The sequence below is a fragment of the Nerophis ophidion genome, linkage group LG16, assembly GCF_033978795.1.
Source record: "Nerophis ophidion isolate RoL-2023_Sa linkage group LG16, RoL_Noph_v1.0, whole genome shotgun sequence".
Lineage (NCBI taxonomy): Eukaryota > Metazoa > Chordata > Actinopteri > Syngnathiformes > Syngnathidae > Nerophis > Nerophis ophidion.
The window spans coordinates 6,869,479-6,885,819 of record NC_084626.1 but is presented as its reverse complement, the minus strand read 5'-3'; the positions used below and the strand labels follow the sequence as shown (position 1 = coordinate 6,885,819).

The 16,341-nt window shown below is 40.2% G+C and overlaps 1 protein-coding gene across 4 annotated transcripts in view; it reads left to right on the top strand.

Annotated features, from left to right (window-relative positions):
- cpne5b (copine Vb) overlaps positions 1 to 16,341 on the top strand; it is a 437,932-nt gene that overhangs the window by 344,754 nt on the left and 76,837 nt on the right. For all 4 annotated transcript variants that reach the window (XM_061922666.1, XM_061922665.1, XM_061922667.1 and 1 more), the window contains 2 exons: positions 5,660 to 5,701; positions 5,791 to 5,866. In XM_061922666.1, the coding sequence (XP_061778650.1) occupies positions 5,660 to 5,701; positions 5,791 to 5,866 (118 nt within the window). The remainder of the gene's footprint in view (positions 1 to 5,659; positions 5,702 to 5,790; positions 5,867 to 16,341) is intronic.

Genomic DNA, 16,341 nt, shown 5'->3' with positions numbered 1-16,341 from the left:
TATTTTGGTTCTGTTTCCTGTTTGTCTCCTTGAGTGCTGTGTAACCCTCAGCTCTGGCTGATTGGCACCTGGCCACACCTGGGATTAATCAGCCAGCCACTATTTAAGACCTGTTTTCTCCTCCAGTCAGGGCTGGATTATTGTCGTGTCAATGTCATTTTCTACTTGTCATTCCTACTGGTCGTGTGATTGCAGCGTAGCGGTAAGCTATATTTGGTAAATGTTTGTAGCTTACTGTTTTTTGTTACCTGCTTCCGATTAGTTTGTTCATAGCCCTTAGTTTGTTATATCCGCCCATGTGCGTGCTTTTTGTTTGTACCCTTTTGGTTTTGTTTTTGTCTTAGTATTTATATTGAAATCATGTTTGCTCACTCCATGCCTGCCTCCATCTCTGCATCTTGGGGTTCGTCACCAGAATAACTGTGACAAGTTTTAACCGGCAGTAAACCGAGACATGCGCTAATTATTTTGCTAAACGAACTTGACCCGGCAGCAATTCTAAACATGCGCTAATTCTAAGCATGCGCTAAGTATTTTGAGGAACGAGTTTGACCCGGCAGTAAAACAAGGCATGCGGCAATTCAAGGAAATACGGTATGCACAAATAAACAACTAAATCCTTGAGATTAATTAAATTGTGGGCCCTGAATCTATAATCTATTGAGGTGTATCCTTTTATATTGGGATTATGGAATACACTTTTCCATGATATTAAATTTTTTTGAAAATTGTCTGTATATACAGCGGAACCATGATTTACCAACTGAAAGATTGTAAATGGAAAAGTTCGTATAGTGAAGCTAATTCCTCCATGAGAAGCAACGTAAATAGGAATAATTGGTTTCAGGCTCGATAAAAGTCCATGCTTTAGTTTTGTGTCATAATCCATTGCTGGGGTGATGTTTTGTTTGGTTTGTAATATCCTGAGTTCATTGTCCTTTCCTGTTAGCACCCTCTTTAGTTTATTGTTCCCCGTACCTGCCTCTGATTAGTGGCCGTAACATTCACCTGCCCCTGATCACTAATCAGAGCGCTATACAGTACATTACTGCCTCACTATTCATTTAGTCTGTTGTCTTGTTGGCTACGTGTGACTGCTTGTGTTGGCGTCACGCTACGACTACTCCCTCTCTATTTTGCTACGCCAATTTAGCTTTCTACGTTATTGTAGAAGTCGCTATCTTGCGGTTCCACAATTGCACATCAAAGTGACCGAGTGTGTCGAGTTTAGAACAGGTTTTAATGTTTTCCACCACAGTATCAGCAAATACAGTCTGTTGTTTCGACTTTTCAGTCTCTCTCCCGACTTTTTCCTCCTCTCCAGAACCCGGTCTCTCACTGTTAAAGACACCAGATGATTAGTCCAACAAGTACCACCTGTGCAATCTAATCATCTGTCAGCTGTGTCTCGCAGTCAGTACATGCCCGCCCCTGTCTGATGGCGCTCTGTCTCAGCACCATGGACAGCGGTGTTGTCTTTCACGCCTGCAGTGCGCTAATCACAATCCCCTCCTCCAGTTATTTTGCCTGGTTATTGGAAAAAATCAGCAACATTCCTTCACGCTGCTTCTTGCATGTTGGAGAAATGACTATCGCAACCGTGCGAACCAAACGCAACTATTTAGAACACAATATAAAGTACTCTACAGTACTGCATATTAATGGTGTAACAGTAGTGTAAATACTGCAGTATTGCCGTTTTAAAATCTTCACAATATTGCTGTGACGGTTTCAAATGAATACTTGGTGAGTGTATTTTTTTGTGGCGCGTTTGCGTTGGCCAGGTCCGAAAATAAACTACATCTCCCTCCGTGCAGGCCGGGTGCGGCACAGGTGGGGGCATGGAATTTTGTGAGCAGAAAGTAAAGTGTTCGAAGTCGATGATTTTTAGGGGGGGGGACATTCATCAAAATCTGTCCATAACTGTTTTAATTATGTTGCTAACAAAAACATACCCTTTTGGCGGAGGTAAGTACGTTTTTGTTCTGCAAAGCAAAGCGCGCCACTTTCGTCTCAAGTGTTTTCCAAGGCAACACAAAGCTAGCAGGACACGTCGCAGCGCACGGAAGGAAATCACTTAATAAAAAAACTGTACACCGCTGGAAATAGGAGTAAACTGAATGACGATGAAGTATATACATTATTAAAACTTACAAACCCTGTTTCCATATGAGTTGGGAAATTGTGTTGGATGTAAATATAAACAGAATACAATGATTTGCAAAACCTTTTCAACCCATATTCAATTGAATGCACCACAAAGACAACATATTTGATGTTCAAACTCAAAAACTTTTTTTTTTTGCAAATAATAATTAACTTAGAATTTCATGGCTGCAACAAGTGTCAAAGTAGTTGGGAAAGGGCATGTTCACAGCTGTGTTACATCACCTTTTCTATTAATAACACTCAATAAACGTTTGGGAACTGAAGAAACTAATTGTTGAAGCTTTGAAAGTGGAATTCCTTCCCATTCTTTTTTTATGTAGAGCTTCAATGGTTACACTCCACTGTCGTATTTTACGCTTCATAATGCGCCACACATTTTCGATGGGAAACAGGTCTGGACTGCAGGCAGGCTAGGAAAGTACCCACCCTTTTTTTTTACGAAGACACGCTGTTGTTCTGAATGTGGCTTAGCATTGTCTTGCTGAAATAAGCAGGGGCGTCCATGAAAAAGACAGCGCTTAGCTGGCAGCATATGTTGTTTCAAAACCTGTATGTACCTTTCAGCATTAATGGTGCCTTCACAGATGTGTACCGGTAAGTTACCCATGCCTCTGGCACTAATGTAATGCACCCCCATACCATCACAGATGCTGGCTTTTGAACTTTGCGTCGATAACAGTCTGGATGGTTCGCTTCCCCTTTGGCATGATGTCGAATATTTCCAAAAACAATTGGAAATGTGGACTCATCAGACCACAGAACACTTTTCCACTTTGCATCAGTCCATCTTAGATGATCTTGGGCCCAGAGAAGGTGGCGGCGTTTCTGGATGTTGTTGATAAATGGCTTTCGCTTTGCATAGTAGAACTTTAACTTGCACTGACAGATGTAGCGACAAACTTTATTTAGTGACAGTGTTTTTTTGAAGTGTTCCTGAGCCCATGTGGTGATATTCTTTAGAGATTGATGTCGGTTTTTGATACAGGGATCGAAAGTGCGGGATCGAAACTCACGGTCATTCAATGTTAGTTTCTGGCCATGCCGCTTACTTGGAGTGATTTCTCCAGATTCTCTGAACCTTTTGATGACATTATGGACCGTGGATGTTGAAATCCCTAAATTTCTTGCAATTGCACTTTGAGAAACGTTGTTCTTAAACTGTTTGACTATTTGCTCACACAGTTGTGGACAAAGGGGTGTACCTCGCCCCATCCTTTCTTTTGAAAGAGTGAGCATTTTGTTAGGAAAAATCATGGTACCCGCCTGTTCCCGAATAGCCTGCACACCTGTGGGATGTTCCAAAAGTGTGTTTGATGAGCATTCCTCAACTTTATAAATATTTATTGCCACCTTTCTAAACTTCTTTGTCACGCGTTGCTGACATTATATTCTAAAGTTAATGATTATTTGCAAAAAATTAAAAGTTTATCAGTTTGAACATCAAATATGTTGTCTTTGTAGCATATTCAACTGAATATGGGTTGAAAATGATTTGCAAATCATTGTATTCCGTTTATATTTACATCTAACACAATTTCCCAACACATATGGAAACGGGGTTTGTACAAAATCAGTTCTTTCATCAGTGATGCAGAGGAGATATCAAATGTTAGTTGTTGTTATTCTCCTTGGTTTTGAGTTTATTTCTGTTTTAGCGCTCCTTCCTTTGTTTATGTTCTGGTTTCCAGGTGCACCGATCACACACTGTTTATTGATTAGGGTCCCTACCTGCTGTCGCCACTAATCACAGCCTCTTTTATAGATTGTTGGCTGTACGCAACCCTGTTCCTTATGTTTTAGCCTTAAGCTAAGTGTTGTCTCTGGTTTCCCCTGCGACTCCAAGTGGCACATAGCTTATCTGCCGTGCATAAAGAATTAAAGTACTCTTAGTTGTACGCTACTTCTACCGTTTCCCGTCTTTTGCATCTTGGGAACACGACCGGCGTTACAATGTGACTGGAACGTGATAGTAGATAGTAGATGCTGCCATTTTTGGGGGTAAATAAAAACTACATTAGAAGCTGTTAATTTACCTGACGCAAAGTCGAAACCATGACGGGTAATGGCTTTTGTGTGCTTCGTACCCTCTGACATTTTGAGAGATTCAGATCAAGGCATTTATTGGAGCATTTACGGTAGATGGATGGATAGAAAAATGACCTACGTGGAAAAGAAAACCGCCCCACCTCTGTCTTCCTATTGTCAACCAGTCAATCAAAATCGTTTTTTTTTAGCTCCTTATTACAGATGTCTCCACCTTGGGTGACTGTTGCAATCGATTCCCAGTGGGTGGAGTTAATAACATATGAGTCCAGTCCATAGGGAGAACAGCAGAAGAAACCTCTTGAATGTAAACAGGTCAGAAACGCCGAGACATCACTGACCTATGCATAGGGAAGTGGTCCACCCCTGGTCTCAACTTCATAATGTGAGAGTTCAGTCCATAGACGGGTCAGCAGGGGGATCCTCGTGCATATTGACAAGTCAGCAATGCAGAGACATTACCAACTGATGCACAAAGGATTGATTGATTGAAACTTTTATAAGTAGATTGCACAGTTCAGTACATATTCCGTAAAATTTAGTACTAAATGGTAACACCTGAATACGTTTTTCAACTTGTTTAAGTCGGGGTCCACGTTAATCAATTCAATGTAACTCGGATGCCGACTTGGAACAACTAGCACAACCTCTGTGGAAAAATATCCCCAGCTATTTGATAATCTCTCCACACAGGAGAGGGGGCATACCAAAAAAGAGAGACGGCAGATCAACTGGTCTAAAAACGGGGTCTATTTAAACCTAGGGTGTAAAAATGAGTTTTAAGATGGGACTTGCTTCTACTGGGGCATCATCTCTAACTGTTACCGGTAGGGCATTTCAGAGTACTGGAGCCCGACTACAAAAACACTTTATAGCCCGCAGACTTTTTCGGGCTCAGGGACTCACTAATTAGCCAGACTGCTCGAAGGCTTATATGTACAATACAATCAGCAAGGTAGGATGGAGCTAAATCGTCCTACTGTACTTTCCTTTTAGAGCCTGTTCATGCACACATTTGTAGACTTCCAGAAAAAATTCAATGTTCTGCAATTCGTATAAGCTTAGTTTCACCTAATGAATTATAAATGACCACACTCCAGCTCTGAGCCTGAACTGCTTCTGGGAAAAGTAGAGCATTTCTGAGGCAAAATGTAGAGCTTGTGGCGTTTTGGGTTTTGCAAATACAGTTGTGATTGAACCGGACCAACAGGATTCGAAAGGAACTGATTGACAAAAGAATTACGCGCTCTTCAAATAATTTGTTATTTTAAATGGGTTTCCTTCACAACCGAAACAGGTCACATTGTTTTGAATAAGTTAATTCCATCCCCCCTGGGATCTGTGTTGTCTTACCTACACCTCCTGTTGATTACACTCGTTAAATAGCACACACCGTGATGAGAACAGTAATACAATGGATGCCGTCTCTGTCTGATTCCTTCCCCAGAACAATCAAAGTGGAGGTGTATGATTGGGATAGAGACGGCGGGTGAGTGACGCTGCCAGACTCCATCCTGATATTTTGACCGGATGGTTTCTAACTCACCAGTAGTGTCTCACATGTTTTCTTCCTCCTAGCCACGACTTCATTGGGGACTTCACTACCAGCTATCGTGAGCTTGCTCGAGGGCAGAGCCAGTTCAATGTGTACGAGGTAATTCAACTGAGATTTTTTGGGGGCAGGTTTTACTCATTTTACAAACAAGTGTGGGATTACTGAACTCCTGATTTGCATTGCTATCTGTCAGCCAAACCTTTCAATGAGTAAGTTCTAATTCTGGGAGAGATCATATTTTCGAAACTGTTATTTTTTCCGAATATGTTGGCATTAAAATCACCTGGATAAAAGTTCAAAGTTTATTTATGTAGCTCTTAATCACAAATGCCTCAAAGGGCTGCACAAACCACAACAACATCCTGATACCACACCTGGAGAAGAAAAAACTAAATCCAGTGGAAACAATGAGAAATCTTGGAAGAGGCAGCAGATGTGGAAACTGATCCATGGCCACCTGATAGCGGAAAAGAGAGGCTGGTTAACTGGTTTGAAAAAAAGGAGTCTGTGACTAGGGTGTATAAATGAGTTTTAAGATGGGACTTAAATGCTTCTACTGAGGTAGCATCTCTTACTTCCAGAGTACTGAAGCTCAAATAGAAAAAGGTATATGGGCCGCAGACTTCTTTTGGGCTCTGGGAATCACTAATAAGCCATAGTTCTTGGAACGCGGATTTCTGCCCAATACAATCAGCAAGATAAAATGGAGCGAGAACGTTTAGTATTTTATACGCAAGTAGTAAAACCTTAAAGTTGCATCTTAAGTGCACATGACGCCAGTGCAAGATATAATACATGTTCATGACCTAAGAGCTTTCACTAAAAAGTCGTACCTTGTTTATTTTGGTTAATTGGTACCAGACATGGAAAACGATAAATTAATATGGGCAAATTTTGATTATTATGAATAATTTGACTAATTTCATTGTTTGAGCTTAACTAAAATGTATTCACAACCTTGTAGATATTACCCATATGGTTATATTTACGCTCATTTTACCTAATATAATTGAGAACATTCTACTCACCAGTAGCTCGGGGGAGCCTCAAAGTGTCATTGCTGTGCCATGCACACGGCGACTAAAACACAGCCACGACGTTGACGTTTACCCTGTTATATCTTGGGTGATTCCTCCAAGGCTGAAACAAAAAACTTGGCCATCCGTCGCAGCCACGATCATTAGCTATGTTACTTGTCAGCATTCCGGCTTGTGCGTGGTGGGTGTCCCGCGTTGTCATTTACCACAGATCAAGTCAAAGCAGTGTTACTGCTATCGAAGATAAAACGCATCTAGAATCAAGAGTATATCTCCACTTTGGTCTGACATGTTGACAGCTGACAGCAGTCTTAGTTAGCCTGAAGCATCGTGCCATATGTCCGTTGCTACATCCCGCTATTGTCTTTTGTCTTTTGCTCCCCTCCAAGTCTCACAATTGTGTAGACGTGTTATTGGTAAGGCAGGCGTTAAAGATGAATTCCATCAAAAAGTTGTTCTCAAAAAAGCTGGTCAACTTGTCCGGCAGACACAAGACATTGAAACAACGTTGACAACTTGTTGAATTCGGTCCTGACGTTGAGCAAATCCAACGTAACGTGGAAACAACATGATCTTTAACGACAATTAATCACTATCATGTTCTGACATTGTTTTGACCGCTGAATGTTGGTAATTTCCAAACCAAAGTTCTACAACACAATTAGGACGTTAAAACAAAATGCTTTTTCCTGACATGTATTCAATGTTGTAACATTGATAAAAGCATTCAAATTGGGTTTTTCACCAACCAAATTTCAACAAAACATATACAACGTTGAAACAACATACTTTTTACTGCTGTTTGTTCACTGTTGTGACGTTGATTAGACCATTGAATTTTGGTAATTTCCCAACCAATATTGTACAACACAAATACAACAATGAAACAACATGATTTTCCTGACGTTTATTCAATGTTGTGACATAGATGAGACCATTGAAATTTGGTCTTCTCCCAACCAATATTCAACAACACAAATACAACGTTGGAACAACATAATTTTTACTGACGTTTATTAATATTTAGGTTGTGACACTGATTTGACCCCTGAATTTTGGTCAATTCTCAAACAAAACTCTACAACACAAATAAAACGTTGAAATAATGTGCTTTTTGCTGACGTTTATTCACTGTTTTGACTTTGATAAGACCATTGAAGTTTGGTCATTTACCAACCAATATTCAGCAACACGAAAACAATGTTGAAACAACATACTTTTCACTGAGGTTTATTCATTTTCAGGTTCTGATTTTGATTAGACCATTGAATTTGAGTAATTTCCCAACCAATATTGTACAACACAAACACAACATTGAAACAACAGGACGTTTATTCACTAATTTGACTTTGATAAGACCATTGGAGTTTGTCATTTACCAACCAATATTCAGCAACATGAAAACAATGTTGAAACAACGTACTTTTTACTGACATTTATTCATTTTCAGGTTCTGATTTTGATTAGACCATTGAATTTGAGTAATTTCCCAACCAATATTGTACAACACAAACACAACATTGAAACAACATGATATTCCTGACGTTTATTCAATGTTGTGACATAGATAAGACCATTGAAATCTGTTTTTCTCCCAACCAAAATTCTACAAAACAAATACAACGTTGAAACAACATGACGTTTATTCACTAATTTGACTTTGATAAGACCATTGGAGTTTGGTCATTTACCAACCAATGTTCAGCAACACGAAAACAATGTTGAAGCAACGTACTTTTTACTGACGTTTATTCATTTTCAGGTTCTGATTTTGATTAGACCATTGAATTTGAGTAATTTCCCAACCAATATTGTACAACACAAATACAACATTGAAACAACATGATTTTCCTGATGTTTATTCAATGTTGTGACATAGATAAGACCATTGAAATTTGCTCTTCTCCAAACCAACATTCCACAAAACAAATACAACGTTGAAACATGACGTTTATTCACTAATTTGACTTTGATAAGACCATTGGAGATCGGTCATTTACCAACCAATGTTCTGCAACACGAAAACAATGTTGAAACAACGTACTTTTTACTGACGTTTATTCATTTTCAGGTTCTGATTTTGATTAGACCATTGAATTTGAGTAATTTCCCAACCAATATTGTACAACACAAATACAACATTGAAACAACATGATTTTCCTGACGTTTATTCATTGTTGTGACATAGATAAGACCATTGAAATTTGGTCTTCTCCCAACCAATATTCAACAACACAAATACAACGTTGGAACAACATACTTTTTACTGACTAATTTTTAGGTTGTGATGTTGATTTAACCACTGAATTTTGGTCGATTCTCAACCAAAATTCTACAACACAAATAAAACGTTGAAATAACGTGCTTTTTACTGACGTTTATTCACTGTTTTGACTTTGATAAGACCATTGAAGTTTGGTCATTTACCAAACAATATTCAGCAACACGAAAACAATGTTGAAACAACGTACTATTCACTGACGTTTATTCATTTTCAGTTTCTGATTTTGATTAGACCATTGAATTTGAGTAATTTCCCAACCAATATGGGACAACACAAACACAACAATGAAACAACATGATTTTCCTGACGTTTATTCAATGTTGTGACATAGATAAGACCATTGAAATCTGTTTTTCTCCCAACCAAAATTCTACAAAACAAATACAACGTTGAAACAACATGACGTTGATTCACTAATTTGACTTTGATAAGACCATTGGAGTTTGGTCATTTACCAACCAATATTCAGCAACATGAAAACAATGTTGAAACAACGTACTTTTTACTGACGTTCATTCTTTTTCAGGTTCTGATTTTGATTAGACCATTGAATTTGAGTAATTTCCCAACCAATATTGTACAACACAAATACAACATTGAAACAACATGATTTTCCTGATGTTTATTCAATGTTGTGACATAGATAAGACCATTGAAATTTGCTCTTCTCCCAACCAACATTCCACAAAACAAATACAACGTTGAAACATGACGTTTATTCACTAATTTGACTTTGATAAGACCATTGGAGATCGGTCATTTACCAACCAATGTTCTGCAACACGAAAACAATGTTGAAACAACGTACTTTTTACTGACGTTTATTCATTTTCAGGTTCTGATTTTGATTAGACCATGGAATTTGGGTATTTTCCCAACCAGTATTCAACAACACAAACACAACGTTGAAACAACATACTTTTTACAGACGTTTATTCACTGTTGTGACGTTGATAATACCATTGAAATTTGGTCTTTTTCCAACCAATATTCAGCAACACAAACACAATGTTGAAACAACATACTTTTTACTGACGTTTATTCATTTTCAGGTTGTGACCTTGACGGTATAGCTCGGTTGGTAGAGCGGCCGTGCCAGTAACTTGAGGGTTGCAGGTTTGATCCCCGCTTACACCATCTTAGTCACTGCCGTTGTGTCCTTGGGCAAGACACTCCCAGTGCCACCCACACTGGTTTATATGTAACTTAGATATTGGGTTTCACTATGTAAAGCTCTTTGAGTCACTAAATTAAAAGCGCTATATAAATACAATTCACTTCAATTCACAATTTACTTAAAAATAAAAAAAAAAACATGTATGTATAATTAACTTCGTATCAATGTTTTGTGTCTGCCGGCAATTGTCTTGCTAAAAGATACACTACAGTACTCCAAGATTTGCCAGTTTTGGTGTTGTTTTGAAGTGTTCACCCTTGAAACGAAAACTAATAATCATAGAAAATAAGACAAATACTGTACTGTCATACATCATGTATAGTACTTAAAAAAAAAAATCAAAACCCAATTCAGGCCCAAAACATAAAATATTCTTTAAAAAAGTTTTGTTTGTTTTTTAAATCTGAGATGTGTGAAGCCGTGATATTTGAAGCGCAACGTAAAAGGATAGGTACTTTGTGTATTGAAAATGCTGCTTAATTTTAGCATGACTTTATTCTGTGGTTGCTAAGTTGGGAAGAGTTTTACCAACTATGGATTATTAGGTTTGTCTAAGACAGAATCACGTGTTGTGTTTAGGTACATCTCAGCGGTGAAAGTGACTTCATTCCCTTTGAGTACAGCCGCAGAAGACATTCAAAATCCATAAAAAGCAACAAAAAAGACATGGTGGGATCCTCATCTCGCCGTCTGTTGGTTGCCTCACACAGAGGATAAATACCTGTCTTTTGGGTGTCAGCTCCATTTTGTGTTACTCTTGATTCTTTTCTCTTCCTCCCGGGGTGTCTGAAAGGCCCTTTTAGTTTTTGCATCAGCAGATTGTTCAGTGTGTCAGACAAATTGCCACCCTTGCACGTTAAATTAGGGGTTGTCACTTTCATGCCTCAAAGCCGCAGAGAATCAGGGTAATGAGCGGGAGACGTCTTTGGTCTGAAAATGGACATTTCTCTCTTGTTCCGGAGCCAGTCAAACGTGAGCGCTGCACCTCTTAGCCTGCCACGTGTCAGTGTTTGCTATTCTGATTAGCATGCACAGGATACCAAGGGTAAAGTGTTAAAACTGTTTTTTTTAAGGGGAGGTCTATTGGTGTGACGCATGTGGTTAAACCAGGAAAACGATTAATTATTAGTTGTTTGTCATCAACCAAACAACATACTTGCCGACCTTGAAATCTCAGAATTCGAGAGATGGAGGGTCGGGGTTTGGTGGTAGCGGGGGTGTATATTGTAGCGTCCCGGAAGAGTTAGGGCTGCAAGAGATTCTGGGTATTTGTTCTGTTATTTTTATGTTGTGTTACGGTGCGGATGTTCTTCCGAAATGTGTTTGTCATTCTTGTTTGGTGTGGGTTCACAGTGTGGCACATATTTGTCACAGTGTTAAAGTTGTTTATACGGCCATCCTCAGTGTGACCTGTATGGCTGTTGACCAAGTATGTCTTGCAGTCACTTACGTGTGTCTGTAAAAGCCGCATAAAACATGTGACTGGGCCGGTACGCTGTTTGTATGGAGAAAAAAACGGACGCAACGACAGGTCAAAGAGGACGCTTATATTGTTGTCCGGGTGAAAATCCGGAGAAATTCGGGAGAATGGTTGCCCCGGGAGATTTTCCGAAAAACGAAAGACAACAGATGTACACCATAGGTTGACGTTAATATAAGCATGGAATCTCTCCTCCAGAATAGAGCTATCACTTTTGCATTACGAAGCCCAAATGTTTCAGGTTGTGTTGGTGACGAACCCCAAGATATAGAGATGGTGGCAGGCATTGAGCAGGAAAACATGATTTAATCTTCAAAAATTAAGAAAAAAACACAAACCAGGAACTAGGAGACAGGAAACAGGATACCAAGAAACAGGAACTCGGATGAAAAGACAGCACACTGCCAACAGCTACAGAATACAGGTACAAACGACAATCATCCGGTAATAGTAATAATAATAATTGATTAGATTTATATCACGCTTTTCTACGGCCACGGCGTGGCACAGTGGGGAGAGTGGCCGTGCGCAACCCATGGGTCGCTGGTTCAATCCCCACCTAGTACCAACCTTGTCACGTCCGTTGTGTCCTGAGCAAGACACTTCACCCTTGCTCCTGATGGGTGCTGGTTAGCGCCTTGCATGGCAGCTCCCTCCATCAGTATGTGAATGTGTTTGTGAATGGGTAAATGTGGAAGTAGTGTCAAAGTGCTTTGAGTACCTTGAAGGTAGAAAAGCGCTATACAAGTACAACCCATTTATTTATTTATTTATTTATATACTCAAAGCGCTCACAGAGAAGTGGGAACCCATCATTTATTCACACCTGGTGGTGGTAAGCTACATCTGTAGCCACAGCTGCCCTGGGGTAGACTGACGGAAGCTCTGGCTGCCATTTTGCGCCTACGGCCCCTCCGACCACCACCTATCATTCATTCACCAGTGTGAGCGGCACCAGGGGCAAAGGGTGAAGTGTCCTGCCCAAGGACACAACGGCAGCGACTTTGATGTCAATAGGTGGGAAGCCAACCTGCAACCCTCAGGTTTCTGGCACGGCCGCTCTACCCACTACGCCATGCCGCCCGGTAGAAGCTACAATAATCCAGCCCTGACTGGAAGACAAGGCAGGTCTAAATAGCACGTGGCTGATGGACACCAGGTGTGGCCCGGTGCCAATCAGCCACAGCTGAGGGGAAAAAACACTCAGCAGGAAATAAAGACAAAATAAGAGCGCTGACAGGAAATAAAGACAGACACAGAGGAAAAACTAAAACATGACCAAACTGTCAGGGACAAGCCTGACAAAGAGCTAATTCCAGTTGACATGCGAATGTCCATCTAAGGCCCCTGAATTTATTAAGGGCTCAACCATTATTTACTTAAACTTGGTGGTTTGCTTTGTCCAAGTTAAATATAAACATTTACCATATGTAAAACATAATATGAGTTAATGAATTCACTTCAAGAAAAACTAAAAACTTCCAATCGTATGTACTTTCAAAAAAGAGAGGAGGGAGGGGAGCAGCCTGGACGAAATGTCCCATCCTAGCAAAAACCGGAATGTTTTTGTTAAATATTGGGCAAGGCCTTTAACAATATTAATCATAAAGTAAATATGTTTGAAGAGTGACTGAAAACATGAGTGATCAACCAACATCACAGCAGTCTTTGTCCTATTCATAGAATACGCTCCAAAAAAGCAAAGGCCAAAGAAGTGTATCTCCACCTATCCATCCATTTCCTACCGCTTGTCCCTTTTGGGGTCGCGGGTGGTGCTGGAGCCTATCCCAGCTGCATTCGGACGGAAGGCGGGGCACATCCTGGACAAGTCCCCACCTTATCACAGGGCCAACACAGATAGACAGACAACATCCACACTCACTTCCACACATTAGAGACCATTTAGTGTTCCCAATCAACCTATCCCCAGGTACATGTTTTGGAGGTGGGAGGAAGCCGGATTACCCGGAGGGAACCTACGCAGTTCCGGGGAGAATATGCAAACTCCACACAGAAAGATCCCGAGCCCGGGTTTGAACTCAGGATTACTCAGGACCTTCTGCCCTAAAAGTGCTGCCCTAAAAGTGTATCTGTGCAAAAAAAAAAAAAAATCGACATAAACATGGTTTTAAACGAGAAATTACTCAAATATTAATTTTGCCATTACACACAAGTACAGGCCAAAAGGTTGAACACATCTTTTCATTTTAATGTGTTTTCTTTATTTTTAAGACTATTTACCCCAGGGGCGCTCACACTTTTTCTGCAGGTGAGCTACTTTTCAATTGACCAAGTCGAGGAGATCTACCTCATTCCTATTTATAATTTATATTTATTTATTTATGAAAGAGACATTTTTGTTAACAAGTTAATGGTGTTTAATGATAATACAAGCATGTTTAACACACATAGATTCCTTTCTTTCATGAAGACAAGAATATAAGTTGGTGTATTTGATTCTGATGACTTGCATTCATTGGAATTAGACAGTGGTGCTGATAACGTTCGCATTTTCAAATGGAGGAAAAAAAAAAGTCCTCCTTTCTGTCCAATACCACATGAAAGTGGTTGGATTTGGCATCTCATTTGTCCAACTTGCATACTCGTTTTTAAACACTTTGTTATGAGAGTAGCATATGTGTGTGGCCCTTTAATGTCTGGCAGCAGGTGAGTGATGTCAGTAAGTGTGCGGGTGGGCAAGCAAGTGAGAAAGCGGTCGCTGAGGGCAAGGGAGAAATACATTGGCATCAAACTCCGTAGCTTGCTAGCTTGTGCACCCTAGCTTTCTGAGACTCTTATTTTGTTAGCACAGGCAGGATGAAACAGGTCTTTTATGGTGAAGACAGGAACTGTGCTGTCGGTCTTTAGAGTTTTGACAGTAGGTACGGAGTCTCTAGAAATAAAATGTGTTTCTCTGCGTCCGCCCTGTTAGTGATTTTTTTCTTAAATATGAGCTCGCAGCAGCCAGCGTCATCCCACAAGATCCTCGGGTGCCGAGAATGTCAAACAACTGACGAAAGTGAAGTCTTGGTATGATTGATGATTGCTCATTTTTATGTCTATTTTTTAATGCCTGGCTTGAGATCGACTGACACACCCTCCGAGATCGACCAGTCGATCGCGATCGACGTAATGGGCACCCCTGATTTACCTTGTAGATCGTCACTTAAGGCATCACAACTATGACACCTGTGAAGTGAAAACCATTTCAGGTGACTACCTCTTGAAGCTTATCGAGAGAATGCCAAGAGTCTGCGAAAAAGAAGGGTGGCTATTTTGAAGAAACTAGAATATAAAACATCCAGCCATCCATTTTCTACCGCTTGTCTCGGTTTGGCGTCGCGGATGGTGCTGGATCTTATCTCAGCTGCATTTGTGCGAAAGGCGGCGCACACCCTGGACAAGTCGCCACGTCCTCACAGCGCCAACACTGATTGACAACAAAACGTGTTTTCAGTTATTCGCCTTTTTTGTTAAGTGCATAACTCCATATGCGTTAATTTCCTAGTTTTGATGCCTTCAGTGACGGTCTTAAATTATGTTTTATTTGTCACACCGCGGTGAGGGATGTCTTGTCTTGTTTTTTTTTTGTCTTGTGAATTTTATTTTGAAAAGCGACTCCTCTTGTTTCAGATCACTTGCCCTTCCTCTTGTGTCACCAGTCTGACGTCATCCCGGACCCCTGATTGTTTCCACCTGTTTCCCATTACCCTCATGTGTCATATAAGCCCATGCCTCCCCTTGTTCTGTGCTACATTGTCTCGAGTTTTCGTGCCTGTCTAGCTTCCATGTCTATGCCCATGCCTTGCCTCGTCCCACGCTTATTTTCCTGGATCCTGAATTCCCACGCTGCTATTTTGGGTTTGACTTTTTCTCCTCCTGAGTAGAGTGAATTTTGCTTTTCAGTTTTTTTTTTCAACCGATCTGGTGAGTTATTTTTTTCTTTCTTTCTTTCTTTCCTAAAATTTTTTGACTGATTTTTTGTTTGCCATTATTGGATTAAGATTAAGTGTAGACATTTTCACAGTCATTGTTTTCTTCCTCCTGTTGGAGCATTTTATGTTAATAAGTTTCATAGCAGATACGGCGCAAATTAAAGTTTGTCTTTGTTTTTGTATGTTCCTCCTTTTAAGAGTGATTCTCGGTTATTCCCTTTTTTGGAACCTTTTTTCGCCGACGGTGTTTGTTATTAGTAGATATTGTATTACTCTGGAGGTGAAAGAGCCGTCAAAATAAAAGCCCTACTAAGTATCCCTGCTCTGCATCTGAGTTCATTCCTTTGTCCAAGCCTGACATTCTTCCACTGACTTGTATTGGAAATACCAGTGGTGGCCAGCCCCTTTCACGCCCAGGCCTGATTGATGTCAAACTTTAAAGGGGAACATTATCACAAGTTCTGAAGAGTTAAAACCGATAAAAATCAGTTCCCAGTGGCTTATTTTATTTTTCAAAGTTTTTCTCAAAATTTTACCCATCACGCAATATCCCGAAAAACGGCTTCAAAGTGCCTAATTTTAACCGTCGTTATATCCACCCGTCTAATGTCCTGTGACGTCACAGCGTGAACCCCCAGAAACAAACACGGCAGATAGCACC